At 36.5% G+C, this 18,260-nt stretch overlaps 2 protein-coding genes across 4 annotated transcripts in view; both read left to right on the forward strand.

Annotated features, from left to right (window-relative positions):
• Positions 1–3,668: 3,668 nt before the first annotated feature.
• Positions 3,669–7,164, forward strand: LOC117336813. Of its 2 annotated transcripts, XM_033897467.1 has the most exons (3): positions 3,669–5,981; positions 6,551–6,616; positions 7,058–7,164. In XM_033897467.1, exon 1 carries the CDS (start codon positions 3,804–3,806, stop codon positions 5,712–5,714), a length of 1,911 nt encoding a protein of 636 aa, XP_033753358.1. In that variant the 5' UTR covers positions 3,669–3,803; the 3' UTR covers positions 5,715–5,981; positions 6,551–6,616; positions 7,058–7,164. The 2 variants fall into 2 exon arrangements, with proteins under 2 accessions (XP_033753358.1, XP_033753357.1); XM_033897466.1 differs by having other exon boundaries at positions 6,551–7,119.
• A 493-nt stretch (positions 7,165–7,657) lies between these two features.
• LOC117336128 (branched-chain-amino-acid aminotransferase-like) overlaps positions 7,658–18,260 on the forward strand; it is a 37,939-nt gene continuing 27,336 nt past the window's right edge. Inside the window, exons 1-3 of one of the 2 annotated variants that reach the window (XM_033896511.1) lie at positions 7,658–7,797; positions 15,285–15,374; positions 17,237–17,437. In XM_033896511.1, the coding sequence (XP_033752402.1) occupies positions 17,327–17,437 (111 nt within the window). In that variant the 5' untranslated portion in view covers positions 7,658–7,797; positions 15,285–15,374; positions 17,237–17,326. Of the gene's footprint in view, positions 7,798–8,475; positions 8,574–15,284; positions 15,375–17,236; positions 17,438–18,260 lie in introns of those variants that run through there. The other variant, XM_033896510.1, reaches the window with a different exon arrangement.

Below are 18,260 nucleotides of genomic sequence, written 5' to 3' on the forward strand. Positions count from 1 at the left end.
ATGAGACTAAGAGGAATTTATGCCTGATATATGGGAAATATAGATTGGCATGTAGAGATTTCACCAGTTACCTTCATGCAAATTACACAGATGAAAGTATTCGTCTCGTTTCGATCCACACTCACGAAGATGGCAAGTGTGATGAATTGGTTCAGAGCATCCTAAAGCAGTTGGACTCTAAACAAGAATTACTTGCAGAGAGGGCATCACAGCATTCAAGCAGTCACAGGTCTCACAGGTCTAAATCTAGTCGTACATCTAGTTCTAACTCCGAAGCATTGCGAGTTAGAGCTAAAGCTGAGAAGGCCAAGGCGGCTAAAGAGTTCATGAAGAAAGAAGCCATGCTGCTTAAACAACAAGCTGTGTTGGCCGAACAGGAGGCAGTTTCCAAAGCTAAGTCACAACGTCATCGACAGGAATTGGAAATAGACTTGAATATTGTGAAGGAGGAGAGAGAATGTGCAGAGGCTGAAGCCGAAGCAGTTGTGTATGAAGAGTTAAGCTCCCAGGGAGATAGAAGTGAGTCTGAGAATTTTACCTTACCTAAACGAGTTGAAAGTGCTTATGAGCGTACTAGGAGTTATGTCAACACACATCAAAGTGCTGAAAGCACTGAAGGCACTGAGAGCACTGAGTTGATAGTGGAACCAACCAACAACCCAGTTACAGTCTCACTGCCTGTACCGGTAACTACGACCAAGGATGAAGTTGTACCTTCATTAGTAAACTTCCTCATGCGCAAGGAACTCGCATCCTCAAGACTTATGAATTTCAACGACAAATCCAATTCATACCTTAGCTGGAAAACTACATTTCAGTCAGTCATGAAAGAAGCCTCCATTACACCAGGTGAAGAACTTGATCTTCTTGTGAAATGGCTGGGTCCTGTGTCATCGACATATGCTTCAAGTATAAGGAGTAGTAATGGCAGCAATCCAGCTCTCGGCAAGAAACTTTTATGGGAACGCCTTGACGAAAGGTATGGCAGTGCTGAAGCAGTAGAGGCAGCTTTACAAACAAAATTAGATAGTTTTCCTAAACTTATTGACAAGACCAAGATGTATGAACTTGCAGATGTTCTCACAGAAATCGAAGTATTGAAGGATGATCCTAAATATCACCAGATCTTGTCGCATTATGACTCTCCATTAGGTGTGAGGCCGGTATTGACAAAACTGCCGACACGTGTACAATCTAAGTGGACCGATCGAGCCTTTTCATACAAAAACACGAGACATGTTGCCTTCCCTCCTTTCGTATTTTTTGTAACCTTTATAAAGGAAATGGCCCGACTGATGAATGATCCAAGTTTCGTGTTACAAAACGAAAAGTCGACCAGAGAAGATTCCAGGAATCCTGCGAGAACCAACGTCTACAGACCAATCACAGTGAAGAAAACGGAAGTTAATTCGGGAGAAAAGGAAGTTAATGTCAAATTCTGTGCAGTTCATAACTCCACGACTCATTCCCTCAATGAGTGCAGAGAATTCAGAAGGAAACCTTTGGCGGAGAGGAAACTTTTGTTGAAAGAACATAAGATCTGTTTCAAATGTGGTGAGACTAACTCACACATGGCTAAAGAATGCAAGGCCATCATTAAATGTAAGCAATGTGGAAGCAAACAACACCCTACTGGTTTACATCAAACTAATGAGAGTGAGCGTAAGGATTTTAGCCATTCAGAAATGATTCCTCATGGCGGGGAGCAAGTTCAAAGTGTAACAACGAAGTGTACTGCAGTATGTGGACAAGGAATCGGTGGCAGATCCTGTGCTAAAACTTTACTGGTAAATGTGTTTCCGGCTGAGCAACCAGAAAAGGCCATTACAGTTTACGCAGTGATAGACGACCAAAGTAATAGGACACTGATTAGTCCAGAGCTTCTTGACCAACTAGGAGTGCAGGGCGAGGATTACTGCTACACTATTTCTTCATGTACCGGAACTGCTCAAGCTTCTGGACGCAAGGCTGACGGATTAGTCGTTAGTTCGATTGATGGATTTTCGAGTCACTTACTACCGAGTACTATAGAATGTGATGATATACCACAAGACAGATCTGAGGCAGCTACTCCAGAGGTTGTTCTACATCATAGCCACTTAAAGGAACTGAAAGACCATATTCCTAAGTTCCGATCGGATTGTCACATAGGGCTTCTGATTGGAAGAGATTTACCCGAGGCACATCAAGTTCAAAGGCAGATAGTAGGACCTAGACGAGCGCCATTTGCACAGAAGTTGAGCTTAGGATGGGTAGTTATAGGGGAAGTTTGCTTAGGCAAAGTGCACCCTCCTAGTACTGTCAAGGTAATGAAAACTGCTATAATCAACAGTAGGGGTTCTATATTCCAACCGTGTGACTTCAACCTGTATACTAAAGAGAGTTCGGAGAACGACCACATCTTTGTTAAAACGAAGGATGATGAGAAGGTCAGTCTGTCTGTTGAAGATCGTCAGTTCCTTGATGTAATGAATGAAGAGTGCCATAAAGATACAGAAGGATTTTGGACAGCACCTTTACCTTTTCGATACCCAAAGTCTAGAATGCCCAACAACAGACCTGTTGCATGGAAGAGAGCTATGATCCTGGATGCGTCTCTCAAGAAGAACCCTACAAAGCGAGAGCATTTTGTATCCTTCATGCAAAAGGTCCTTGACTCTAAAGCAGCAGAGGTAGCCCCACCTACAACTGACGAGGTATGGTACTTGCCCATATTCGGGGTGTATCATCCGAAGAAGCCCGATAAGATCAGGGGAGTATTCGATTCGTCTGCGACTTACGAAGGCATTTCTCTTAATGGAACTCTCCTGTCTGGACCTAACCTTACCAATAGTTTACTGTCAATTCTCCTTCGCTTTAGAAACGATTTGTATGCAGTGACTGCCGATGTGGAACAAATGTTTTACAGGTTTCTCGTGAAGAAAGAACACAGAGATTTCCTGCGTTTCCTATGGTACAGGAACAATGATCCTACTGAGGAACTAATAGAATATCGAATGCGAGCGCATGTATTCGGTAATAGCCCGTCACCAGCTGTTGCCACCTACGCCCTACGTAAAGCGGTTGAGGATGCCGAGAAAGATGTCAAGGATCTAGTTAACCAGGATTTTTATGTCGACGACTGTCTGCTATCTCGTCCTACCGCACAACTAGCAGCTGATGTCGTGAAACGTACCCAGTTGGTGTTGAAGACTAACGGAAACATTCGTTTGCATAAAATAACCTCAAACAACCCTGAGGTGATGAACGCCTTTCATGAAGAAGATCAGTGTCAAACATTGAAATCTTTGAACTTTGACAAGGATGCACTGCCGGTACAGCACAGTTTGGGCATGTCCTGGGACCTAAACACAGACTCTTTCAAGTTCGATATCCAGGTCAATACTAAACCGGAAACCCGTCGGGGCATGCTCTCCACTTTAAACAGCATATTTGACCCGATCGGTTTCCTATCACCAATCACAATCCATGGTCGTATTCTCTTCAGGGAGATTGCTACTGGTACCGGATGGGATGAACCTATACCTACAGAGCAACTGGAAAAGTGGAATGTTTGGACAAGGTCTCTGGAACAACTGAAGGACATCTCCATTCAACGAATGTTCGTTCCTCTTTCCCTCAGCACATCGGACGGGGTAGAACTACATATCTACTCCGACACCTCGGAGAAGGCGATTGCGACGGTGGCATATGTGGTTACTTTACACGATGGAATATACCATACTGGTTTTGCGGCAGGAAAGTCAAAGATAGCCCCAGTTAGAGGACACACTATACCTAGACTTGAGCTGTGCGCAGCCGTCATGGCAGTTGAACTTGCTGAATTTCTTTGCGAATCTCTCCATATATCTCTACAATCTGTGAGGTACTACAGTGACAGTAAGGTCGTTTTAGGGTATGTTAATAACAAGACACGCAGGTTCTACACATATGTTGCTAATCGCGTGGAAAGGATTTTGCGCAGCTGTCGAGCAGATCAGTGGTCATACGTCAATACTAGAGAAAATCCGGCTGATCTTGCTACTCGTTCTTCCACCAAGCCAGAGGATTTTGCAAACAGCAACTGGCTGCGAGGTCCTGAACAACTCTATAAAAACTCTGCTATAACACCAAGGGAGTTTCCATTAGTAGAGCCAGATGATGACAAGGAGCTGCGACCGGAAGTCACAGTAGCTTCCCGTAAAACTGTTTTAGAAGAAAGCTTCATTGACCGCTTACAAGATTTGTCTAACTGGCGCAAACTAGTGAATGTCATAGTCCTGATTAAGAGAGCTGCTCGTCGCTTCAAGGGAAAACTTACCCCGGACTCTCCGACTGAGAGCACAACACATCTAATCAAGGAATCTACTGCTGTTATCATTAGACTTATTCAAGAGCATGCTTACCATGAAGAAGTTTTGTGTCTAAGGGAAGGAAAACATGTGCCCATGTCAAGTCACATCAGGAATTTGGACCCTTATCTGGATGGTTCTGGTGTCTTGCGTGTAGGGGGACGTCTAGGAAAGAGCGATCTTCCTATCGAGGAAACTAATCCCATAGTTTTACCTAGTAAACATTGTCTGACAAAGTTTTTAGTCCAGCATCATCATAAAGCAGTATATCATCAAGGACGGCTTATCACGGAAGGTTCATTAAGAAACAATGGTTACTGGATAGTAGGTGCTAAAAGGTTGATCACCAGTATCATTAGTAGCTGTGTTACGTGCCGGAAACTTCGAAGGCCCCTGGAACATCAAAAGATGTCTGATCTCCCTAAGGATCGACTTGTTCCAGGGCCCCCGTTCACCTCCGTAGGTGTTGATGCCTTCGGACCTTGGTCCGTAGTCACTAGGAAGACGCGAGGTGGATCAGCAAACTCGAAGCGGTGGGGAATGCTGTTCACGTGTCTGACGACACGTGCCATACACGTGGAGGTAACAGAAGAAATGTCTAGCTCATCATTCATCAACGCTCTGCGACGGTTTGTTGCTATCAGAGGCAACGTGAAAGAAATACGTTCAGACTGTGGAACAAACTTTGTTGGAGCTGTGAACGAGTTACACATTGACAGCGTTAATGTTGGAGATGGACCTACTGCCTCTTATCTCAATGATTCTGGCATCGTGTGGAAATTCAACGCTCCACATTCCTCCCACATGGGTGGAGTGTGGGAGCGAATGATTGGGGTAGTTAGGAGAATACTTGATTCTATGTTAATGGGTGCTGCAGGCAAAAGTCTAACGCATGAGATTTTGGTGACATTCATGGCTGAGGTGTGCGCCATTGTCAACTCTCGACCAGTTGCCTCCATTTCGCATGATCCAAAATCCCCGGAAATCTTAAGCCCAGCTGTTCTTCTGAATCAGAAAGTGAATTACTATGACCCAGTTACAGCATTGAATTTCTCCGAAAGAGACATCTATAAGGGTCATTGGCGCAGAGTCCAGGCCCTCTCTGAAATGTTCTGGAAGAAATGGCGCGAAGGTTACCTTCAAACCCTACAGCCACGTAGGAAGTGGCAGGATGATCAACGAGACCTCAAGGAAGGAGATATTGTGCTTCTCAGAGATAAATCACTACCGCGCAACGATTGGGCGTTAGGAATCATTCAAACTGTGTTTAAAAGTGAATGTGACAATAGGGTTCGCAAAGCTGAAGTTCGCGTCGCAAAGGACAACAGAGTGACTGTGTTAACGCGTCCGATAACAGAAATGGTTCTTCTTCTTGAAAAGTAGACTATGGACTCTGTAAATGAAGAACTGTGTATTCTGGTTGTTTAACATTTATAATTTGTAGTAGAAAATAGTGATATTACTAATATCAGACGGGGAGTGTGCTGGACCAGCAGTAGGAATTACCTCCCTTGGTATAGCCTACGTCAGTACGTGATATTTAGTAGTTGTTTGTCATGAGTTATCCCCCGTAGTGTCGCTCTTTTTATTGCAGAAGAACGCCAGAAATTATAAACACGTTTTACAGCGTTACAAGACCGCAGTGCATTTGTAAGTTTTTTAGATATATTTTGCAATGTCAATATGGTATATATTGTTTGACAAATATCACATAAGTAATGTGGATCGACGTTCGATTGTCAAATTTAGACATTAATTCAGTATTGTTCGGTTAAGCGATATGTTAGTATTTTTCGAAACAGTGCAAGTCATTTCGTCCCATTTTATATGTATGGCAAAACAGTGCCTCGCTGATTACATGGAGCCTTTTACTTGTGTAACTAAAATGTAAAATTAATGTGTAGCATTACCTCCCATTGTTTGATTTACCATTAATTGTCATTTTATCGATAAATGCGTATTTTAAGTCTGTTAAGGAAAGTTACAGTCTCCTAGTCATATGATTACAGATGTCAGTATTTAGTGCTGCTGTGATTTATTTGTATACACTGTGTAGTTGTAGTTATATAATAATATAGTATGCCAGTTTGAGTTTATTACAATCTCCACATACATATATCTTCATATATATCCAAGGGTAATAAGTACTTCCCTATGTTTGTAGATTACTATTGATATTAGTGTTGTAACTGCTCACAATGTATTTTACTTAATTGTAGAGCACATGTGCAAGCCTATTTTTTGAAATGCCTTAAATCAGAAGTCAGGCTAGGTGTCACCACAGCGTAAGTTTATATATGCATGTACAAGTATAGATCTATTATAGTGTGCAGTACAGTACCTATATATTGTAATGATTCAATCTATAATTGTTAATCAGATGTGTGAATAGTTAAATACTAAATTGTTATAGTGTTTATAATACTATCTATTAGAATGTTGTCTATGAGTTCAGTTCTCAGACATGATAATATGACCATTAACGATGAGGCTAATTGATATCAGAGTTAATATGTCAATAGTTATAGTAACAACAAAGTCTTTGATTGTACAATGTACCTTTAATTTTCAAGTAATTATATTGTTGATTTGTCAATATTATGATACTAGTATTCAGTATTCTAGTCAACAATGTTAGCTATATAGGAAAAACAGTATGTTTAGTATGAAATAGAATATTTGTCACTATGTTAGGACTCATAAGAGTATTTTGTTTCACATTTCAGTTCTTACGGTGTTAACTATGGTTTTAACTATGGTGTTATGTTGAATAAACAAGTTTGACGTCCGTTATCTGTCTGTCATCATTCAGCAAGAGTGAGTGGCGGAACATTCACATTTAGTGGCAAAAGCGTGTAAGGGGAGGTAATTCAATAATAGGGTTAAATTTATATTTTGTCATTAACAATCAAATCTGAAAAATGTAGAACAAATGTTACTCAGTGCGCATATAGGCTAAAACTTTAAGTGTCTATGTGCGGGGAGGCATCATGAGAATTTTAATGCATTTCTGGTATTTTTTCTTCACTTTTTAAAAGTATTTGTTCATTGTTGTTAAAGCTAGCTGGTGTCAAGTATTGAAGTAAGTCAAGGTCTCTGGTATACTTGATAACATTAAACTTTCCAGTGTGTGGAAGTTTGTACAGATATATGTACATTTAGGGAGAAAATACACTGTTATGTCTACAATATGCACCAAAAACAAAATTGGGTATTGCTCTGAGTGCACAGAAAGTAGGATAGAAAATGTCAAATTACGAAAATGAAAGTAGAAATTATTTAAAAGAGAGCATGCTCCCATCGCATGCTCACATTATATAGGTCATCCTCTTATCAGCTGACTTGAACCCGGTGTTGTTTCTCCAGTAAGCATTGACGAATATTTTGATTCTGTAAATTAATTAGATTCTATGGATTCGGCAGTTGAATTTGAACTCTCAAAACCAGGAGGTGGTTGCTTTAACAGGTAGGCAGACAATTTATCAATATAACTGTCAGATGTTTGGTGTCCATCAACCTTATTTATGTACGACATCAGGGAAACGGACTTTGAACTCTCGGCTGTAGTGTATGGTACACATTGTAGTTTTATGGAGCTTTAATCAATATACAAATTGACATAGATTTGTGATAAATTAATCAGAAAAGCAATCAAATAGTTAATTGTAGTCGGAGCGAAACAAATATGAAATATGTTTTTTTCTACGATATTGAAGGCCTAGCTGACAGTGGTATCATTTTCTAGCGGTTGTCTCCCTTTTACCACATGCCCACTTGTGACACTAACCTGTAGACAACGCACATTAATTTATTAAATCTATGTAAGTTATGGAAAACAACAGAAGCGCGTGCTGTGATGGTCATAATTATATGCCGTTACATATTTTAATGAATGTTGTTTCAGGGCTACTGGTGCAGAGATTTGATAACAATAAAGAAAAACTTTTTCTTTTATTTTTCTAGCCAGCCAGAGACCTAAATTAATATAGGTCTCTGAGCCAGCTAAGCAAAGTACATGCCTTATCATCATAAAACTATTTTCGCCTTCGTCGACTACCCATAAACTATTGTTTCGTTTCTTATTATTATAAATGTAATGTATGCCTATATGTACGTATGTCTATCGATTTTGTACACGAAACTGCGTCATAAAAAGTTGCATCATCATGGAGAAAAATCCAGAGTTATCTACCGTGGATAACATCTCCGCAAACAGACAACATGGCGATATGCGTCCGCAAGGTACGTGTAAACAAACGAGTTTGTGTTAAATGGCAATGAAATTTAAGTGGATGTAAATGTATTTAACTTTTCAAATGTCTCCTTATACTGTTTGATATGTGTTTGTTTGTGATTTTCACGTAGTAGTTGTATAAAAAATCATTATTCCACAATGTACATCGACATGAAAGCCCATGTCACATGTAGTATATTGTTAAGAATAAATTACCATTTGACTTTGAAATCCCGTTTTCAAATTGGATGTAATATTAATCATATAAGCTAGTGTCAATTTATTATATCATGTTAATAACTCTTTGACTCTTGTCATGAACCAGTTCATAGAAATCGAACTTTTTTCCACTGCTAACAAACGAAGCCCTTACCGTGACCTTCGGGTTTGTATGCAAACTAGAATATCTATGTACAGTAGATCATGGATCTAGACAACCCAATGATATTTTCTGTGGCATTTTTCTTATAATATCATTTTCAATGAACGTATATGATATTATGGATAATATTTTATTAAGATCGGTCTGTTTTTAAATAGTTAACATTTCACGATTAATACAAAACAGTTTTTTTTTTCTATATTTTTTTCTGCTTTGAATTATCTTTTTAAAAGTTGAATTACAACTTGTTCGTTAATTGTTTAGAGTTCAATTGGTTAAAACTGCACTGTCATCAGTTTAGTTATCCTAACTTTCCTAATGTCCAAATGTATTATGATTAACGTTCCTGAATATTAACTGTATTAAATAAGACAATATGTTATATTAATTATTTACTAGTTTTATTCAAGAATAAGATGAGGATGTTTTCTTTGGAAAGTCCAACAGAACAGATACCTAGCTAGGGAAAACAACATTTGAATAAATTTTGTAAACATGTAATTTTGTTTTTAATTCATACATACTAACTTCTAATCTATATGATTCCATGATCAAATTAAAATTCATTTTAGTCTCTTTTCACATACTGACATGATGTATAAAGAAAAACATATTTACAATATAATATATACAATTAAAGTAGTGTTCGTAGTTGATGCACGACAGTGTTTCACAACAAAACATTTTCATTCTTCTCAAGGAGGACAGATCATGTTATTGATTAATCTGATAGAAATACACATTTTTATTAGTTTTTTAACATTAATTATATTCATTAGTTCGTTAAACTTAATAATATTTGGTTTTGACCAATAGTATTTGTCATGAGTAGCTAATTAGCAAGAACAATATGGAGAAAAAACAATAGCTTCAGACTTAGTTTTATCATATGCTGTGTAATAAGTAGACCTAGTACATATTTTGTCTGGTGTGTAGTTATACTACACAAGTAAAATACATAACATGTTAGATTAGTTGGGTATTTATGTTCTAATAATTGACCAATGCATATTGTGCTGGTTCGGTCATTTGTATGGAACAAACAGATCAAAGTAAACTTTTTTATTTAGAGATCTATAGCTACAATCAGTATAGTCTTTAAATTTGGCACTGGCAACTTTTGGGAATTTTCATGGGTTTAACATACAGTGTTGTTTGTGTTCAATAGTCTCAAGTCAAAATAATACCTTAGATCAGAGACATATATAGAGGGATTGGCAACACTCTATTTGCCCTTATGTCTACGTGGTGGCCCCTGACCTTCCCGCAATCCTTTGCGGTCACTCTGTTCAGTCTTCACCTGACGCCATATTGGAGAAAACTTGAAAACCAGACACATAATTATTCATAATTTCTATTTGAAATCATCTCCCAGATCCAAGGATATGTTTTAATTTTATTAATATCAAAGTGCAGAAGTGTCATCATTATGAAATATATCACAATTTGCTGTCAAAGTGTTTGTATTTTGAGTATAAAAGTCAAGCCCACCGCACGGAAGATCGGCGGTAATTTCCAATTTTCGAAAAGTCCCTGTGTGGTTTTCAAAAATACGGAGAAAATGACAACAATGTGCATGATAAACAAGACTATATCCCATAAGTATGATAGTTTTTGGATAATGAAGAAACTTTTGTAGTGGCCTACATAAAATTATGTGCTTTTTGTGTGCGTTTAAATTTGACGATATTTTGGTCTGACGTAATGGCGGCTTAATTACAAAATTAGGACATGTCGAATAGGACCCAAGTGATTTTCGGATTAACCAGAACATGTCGAATAAGTTCTGGTACATCGATACACACATGAGCAAAGTCCGATTTACCTGTGATCGCGTGTGTTTGATAGGGAAAAGGTGCTCTTGATAAGGGATACACTTGAGTGGTCACGAATAAAGGGAGCCACCACATGTACGGGAAAATAGCAATGTTTCTTATCTCTCTGTATATATGTCTCTGCTTAGATACTGAAACAAATTTTGAAATTGTGAGTAACAAAGAATATAAGATATTTTCAGGCCTTGCCATGCATTCAAAATACAGAAGACAGAATTTTTCTGTAATGTGATATTAAAATGAATATACCGTATTATTAAAAAACTTAAATGAATACATATATAAAGACACTGTTGTTCCGATTAATCAATTTAGACGATGATTATAGTCCTTTTACCTCTGATGATGCATGGGTAACAGTCGCTCATTATTTTTGTGATCAATTATGGTTTGACTATAACATTTTAAGATTTACCTCCATATTGAACAATTAATAAATGAACAAAATCACTAGTAAATTGAAATAAAAATGCATTAAATTTTTTTTAAATCATTAATTGCTAGATGTGATAAAACATGTCCACTACAGTTTTTCTCCATTTTGGTTAATGTTTTTGCAAATATTTCAATTTCTGTTCATGATCAATCAAAGAATCAATCGCGATCGTTTAAGAAATGGTGTGATCAATCATGAAATGTTAAGTGATTCCCAAATTGCAACACTAATACACAATGATATAAATAATTTGTAAAACTATGGGCCACTGCTGTGGTAATTGGTATGATATAAATAATTTGTAAAACTATGGGCCACTGCTGTGGTAATTGGTATGATATAAATAATTTGTAAAACTATGGGCCACTGTATTAATTACATTGGTCTTTGATAGTTACATAAACAGTTCAACAACTACATTGTAATGAATGAGAAGACTGATGACTATACCAGCCAAAAGTTTTTGTAAAGAATTGGCCAGCTTAATTGTTAAACTATATGATTTCCACCTTGTTTGAAATTTTATCAGATATATCCTAGAGTCCCAAATGATAAAGTTAAATTATATTGATGATTCTAAGATTGTAGAGTTGGGCTGGGCCAGTCTAAAACATTGAGGTATACCAGATTTCTTTTTCTGGTTTAATTGATTGATATTGCTGATATGTTTATGCTTTCCTGATTTTGGCAAGATCACAGAGTTTGGCTGTCTGATTTGATTGTCAGTTTTTGGAAGTATTTGCCAGTTTTTGGAAGTATTTGCCCCATATATTTGTCTAATATCTCGTCTAATACTATACTAGAAATTTAAAATTAACTGGACCCCCTCAAACCCTACTTTTTTATGTGTATGTACATATAGATCTATCACTAATAAAAGATCATGATCTTCTCAAACTCTTACGAACTGCAAAACTTCAAATCTTCTCATTCAAAACATTGTCCTTCAAATATATTCGTCAATTAATTTAATTTAACTGTCTTGTTGACATTTATGGAAACGGGAAAACATTGGTAGAATGGGGCATGGACTTATAAACAGGAAGACATCCATTAAACCATGGCCAGTACATTTGTAGATGGATCAGATCATCAGCATGAGGAAGTTTATAGGCTCTTCATTCATGACTGTTCCCAGCAGGCTAAGCTAATATATATATATCAGCCCTCGGCAAATTAATTATCGACCGAGGGGATCGTTTTCACAACATTACGATATCTATCATTGTTTAAACCCACTATATTTGTGTAACTGTTCTATGTCTATATGTGATGGTTTGTAATTTACTTGTGTCTTGATAAATTAAAGGGGCAGATTGCCTCGAAAATTTAAGAATTTACTTGTCTGTACTGTTACTACTTGACAAATTATCTATTTCTAGTAATACACATCCAACAAACATCTGTTTGTTAGGATCCAGTACCTATATTAGACCGTACCGTCCTTATTATGTACTTGACCCTATATATTTATATTTTATTATATAGGCCTATATTGATCTGTATCTGTTACAAACATGCTTCAATTTTTTTGTCAGGAAGGTAATTATCTTTTCTTGTATTGGTACATTTCATCTTTAAATTTTATTGCAGTCAAATATTTTATCTGTAGGGCATATGTGTTTATGATGTTTGTTGAAGTATGTGCCCATAAAACAACAATAAGTAAATAGCAATATAAAAGTAATAAACCAAACCTGTCATTTGCAAATATCCATATATAGGTATGTATAATGTAGTGGTAATTAAGTTAGCTAGACTGATGAAACAACAGAAACATATGTTAATCTTACATCACTATACCTAGCTAAGATCTCTCATTGCAAAATATTAATTTAAGCTTGACCTCCATGTAAATAAAGAGAAACCTCCCATCTTCAAGAGCTCAAAGCTAGAAGTTGACACTGCACAGTGGTCTTGTATATGCATATCCACAGGTATACATAGAATCTGCTTCATATTGGCATATGTAATAACAATTATATTGTACTGTAATTACAAAACTAAACCTTTAAACCTCTTCAAAATCCTTTTAGTTTGTTTATAATGTTCATTGTGTATAAGCTACTTGAGTTATATTTTGTATAATAGCATTTATAGTTCTGTATTGAATGAATTACCAAACGAGACTATAGATCTCCTATAATATAACAGGGACTGACTGTGTCACATTGTACCAATGTAGTATACTGAGATTTTAGTCCCAACATGAGTATCTAAAGTCCTTATCAATCCTGAATTTAACTACAGCACATACGTATGTGTATACAGAATACTAAAATTTGACATTCAAAACGTTAACTCTGAGGATCGAAGCACAATCCTTTGTACTAAATACAAAAAGTGTGGCACAGCCAGGCACACACTTCAATGTTTTTTGTCATGTTTGCTTCGGCTATTGAATATTCAATTAAAATTTGGTGTGATTAATGAGGCCGTGAAGACATTGACCTCGCGATCATCTGACAGGTGTAATCATTGACCAATATATTCCAAAACACAATGAGCATGACCTATATATCAATAATAGGTGAACCTATGCATATTTACCATTCACTAGTATGTATAATGGTAATTTACAATGGTACAGCTTTATCTATTTGCGTATGCTTTTAATTTTACACCATGCATACATTTCATGTACATAAATCTCAATGTAAATTAATATACCGTATTTGACCTAAGAAGGGCGCAGGATATTTGGAGTCCTTCTTTACTGATTTTTGGCCACAGTCTGGCCGTTTAACTTGGCCGACTCATATATACATTATATGTTGTATAAAAAGACAAACCACTGTCTGAACCACTGGTATAATCTGGCCACTTTTTTTTTACAGTTTTTACTTAAATTTTTCACTGTGAACTTCAGATGTTAATTCTTATGTAATCATCAAAATATAAATGTCATAATATATCTGAACTTTTGTTTGCATAACCCCTTTTTTAGGTTAAATCTTTTTTTTTTGTTACATGGTTGTCCCAAATTTTACCACATCTCCCCAATGATCTATCATATATATAGCTAAATTATATACATGTACCGTATTTGACCTAATAAGGGCACAGGGCGTGGGTAATTTGCAGTGGGGGCGCCCTTATTAAGATTAGTTATTCTGAAGTTTTATGAAACAGACTATACCTTATAGCAGAATACCCAAGGCTATGGAAACGGTAAAACATTAAGTCATAAAAATATTCCAGATGAAGTTATCTATTCATTATCATATATACAGCCCTGTATTGTTTAATTGGTTTGTGTGACGTTATAGTGAATCGGTTTGCCTTTATATACAGCCCTGCATTGTATAATTGGTTTGTGTGACATTATAATGAATCGGTTTGCCTTTATATACAGCCCTGCATTGTATAATTGGTTTTTGTGACGTTATAGTGAATCGGTTTGCCTTTATATACAGCCCTGCATTGTATAATTGGTTTGTGTGACATTATAATGAATCGGTTTGCCTTTATATACAGCCCTGCATTGTATAATTGGTTTGTGTGACATTATAATGAATCGGTTTGCCTTTATATACAGCCCTGTATTGTATAATTGGTTTGTGTGACATTATAATGAATCGGTTTGCCTTTATATACAGCCCTGTATTGTATAATTGGTTTGTGTGACGTTATAGTGAATGATCGGTTTGCCTTTATATACAGCCCTGCATTGTATAATTGGTTTGTGTGACATTATAATGAATCGGTTTGCCTTTATATACAGCCCTGTATTGTATAATTGGTTTGTGTGACATTATAATGAATCGGTTTGCCTTTATATACAGCCCTGTATTGTATAATTGGTTTGTGTGACGTTATAATGAATCGGTTTGCCTTTTTTTACAGCCCTGCATTGTATAATTGGTTTGTGTGACATTATAATGAATCGGTTTGCCTTTATATACAGCCCTGTATTGTATAATTGGTTTGTGTGACGTTATAGTGAATGGGTTTGCCGTTATATACAGCCCTGTGTTGTATAATTTGTTTGTGTGATGTATAAAGCCCTGCGTTGTATAATTGGTTTGTGTGACGTTATAGTGAATTGATTTGCCATTTTTTACAGCCCTGCGTTGGTTTCCGTAGCCTCCTCCAGTTTTTTAGACCAGGTCTTGCCTCACAGACAAGTTCCTTCAAATCAGGACCATCGTTCAAGGTAAATCAATGGCAAGCACAATAAGACTCCAAGGTCTTCCATACACTGGTGTATAGGTAATTAATAGTTAATTGAGTGAGAAGGAAAACAAGCTGATTTTATATATTTTCAACAATACAGTTGGCTCTATTTACATTGTTAAAGTATTATACATGTTATAGCAATTCGAAGTGTACGTGCCATAAATAATTGAACTCGAATTGAAATTATTAAAATCAAATTACAAACGAAACATTTTATTTTACAAAAAAACTTTCTAAGACCGGTTTCAAAAAATCTTTTTTGAACTGAAAACTCATTTAAGATACTAAACATACTACATTTTTTGACATGTACTATTGACACAATACTATACATTTTTTGACATGTACTATTAACATAATATACTACATTTATTGACATATACTATTGACATACACTACATCTATTGACATGTTTTATTGACATGTTCTATTGACATACTACATGTTGTGAAATATTCTATTGATGTTGTGAAATATTCTATTGACATATATACTGCATTTTTTGACATGTACCTCATATTGTTAACACCAGACATATCATATTATAATATTAAGTTTAATTATCTCGGAAAATATGTATCAAGAATCAATGAAATAGACTTCAAAAGAGCAAAATTGTGTGTATACCTATGTACCTATTAGCTATTTAGCTTCATTTCTAGGTGTACATTTAATATTGCATATAGCTGCAATCCTAATTTATGTACAAATTGTTATATGAATTTATAATATGTACCTTTATATATGTGGCGTGATATCCGCAAGGAGCTGTTTATTGTTATGTATATAGTCTATATGGGAAGATTTTATTTAAATGGAGCCTTTTATTTGTCAACACTGTTCACATATATTTGAAATGATAATGGCGATTTATAACTTTGTGGTAAACCAGTTACTTAAAATCATGTATTCACATACATGTATATACATGAACAAATACACAGGCGACAGATTTTAGATTTATACCTACAGAACTTAGTAAATGATCCATGCATTGAACAAATAGTTTGTTTTAAATTTTCATCCTTTGGGTCCATGTTCAGATTAATTGGTGGATTTTGTACTTGTTTATAAGAACTATTATATATACATTTGACTCAACAACTTTTGAAAAAGCAAATGCCCTTTGTTAGCTCACCGTGGTTTATTGAATGATTAATTAGGTATCTGATGTCTATCTGGTGTCAGCTTTTCCTTGTTAAAAACTTCTTCTAACCAATAGATCCTGGGTCAGGAAATCTGGCCACTGGCATGCTGGGATACAGAGCTACCACAATTATTCAAATTATCAATTTTTGTTGGTTAGTTTGATTGACCTTTTAAGGTTGCAGAGGTTAATTGTGTTAACATTGTTAAACAACTTCTAGATCTTCTTTTAAATAACCAATTATACTGGGGTATGATACTGGGCCAGTAGCATGCAATTGGAATGAAGGGGTACCACTATCAAATATGTTTAATGAATAACCTTGCTTGACCCTACTAATGACTTTTAGGGTTAAAGAGGTCAAATGTGTTAAAATCTTCAAATATTATTATCTAAAAATTAACTGAAAAGAAAGGATATGAATTTGAATTCCACATCTATGACCTAAATCTTCCAACAAAGTCTTCACTTCATATTCTGCAAAATAGGTGAGCAGTATTTGTTGTTTGGGACTTTATGCATTGTAATTCTTTTATCAGTTTTCACCATATGATGGTACTTGTTTCCCTCTTTAACTTGATGACTACGTAACTGCAGTAAGTGTGTAGAAATAAGTAGATTAAGTTTATGTCAATACTTATTGTGATAGGTAAATGTAATTCATACTTAAAATTTTTGTTTTCATTTACAAGTATGAAGACCTGCAGATTACACTTACCACAAACCCTAAGCCTAAACCGGATGTGGACAAACTGGTGTTTGGCAGGCACCACAGCGACCATATGCTGACTGTAGAATGGGATAATGACAAAGGATGGGGCAAGCCTCATATACAACCAGTAAAGAACCTAAGCATCCACCCGGCAGCCAAGGTGTTCCACTATGCCGTGGAGGTAAGGGTGTTTATAATAGTGATATCACATCTCCCAGACTGTGGTGGTAAGGGTGTTTATAATGGTGACATCACATCTCCCAGACTGTGGTGGTAAGGGTGTTTATAATAGTGACATCACATCTCCCAGACTGTGGTGGTAAGGGTGTTTATAATGGTGACATCACATCTCCCAGACTGTGGTGGTAAGGGTGTTTATAATAGTGACATCACATCTCCCAGACTGTGGTGGTAAGGGTGTTTATAATGGTGACATCACATCTCCCAGACTGTGGTGGTAAGGGTGTTTATAATAGTGACATCACATCTCCCAGACTGTGGTGGTAAGGGTGTTTATAATAGTGACATCACATCTCCCAGACCGTGGTGGTAAGGGTGTTTATAATGGTGACATCACATCTCCCAGACCGTGGTGGTAAGGGTGTTTATAATAGTGACATCACATCTCCCAGACTGTGGTGGTAAGGATGTTTATAATAGTGACATCACATCTCCCAGACTGTGGAGGTAAGGGTGTTTATAATAGTGACATCACATTTCTCTGAATGTGGAGAGGTAAGGGTGTATATAGTCCAATAGTGGCATCACATTTCTCTTACTGTGGAGTCATGGGTGTTTATAGTCCCAAAGTAGTATCACATACTAAGGCTAGAGATTTTGGGAGCAGGATTGAGTTACCTTATCAGGGATAACTTTGGAGGGGGCCATTTACCCCATATTTTCCAAAGTGTCCCACCAAAACTCACAAATTTCCTCAATTTCTGTTTTGGCCAATACGATATCTGATTTCTCCATCCCATCCCCCTCTCACCCATCCATCCCCT

Source organism: Pecten maximus, chromosome 10, assembly GCF_902652985.1.
Source record: "Pecten maximus chromosome 10, xPecMax1.1, whole genome shotgun sequence".
In the NCBI taxonomy this organism is placed as follows: Eukaryota; Metazoa; Mollusca; class Bivalvia; order Pectinida; family Pectinidae; genus Pecten; species Pecten maximus.

What these genes read in the sequence shown, in the direction of transcription:
- LOC117336813 (XM_033897467.1), top strand. Translation starts at nt 3,804, where the DNA reads ATGGCAGTTGAACTTGCTGAATTTCTTTGCGAATCTCTCCATATATCT.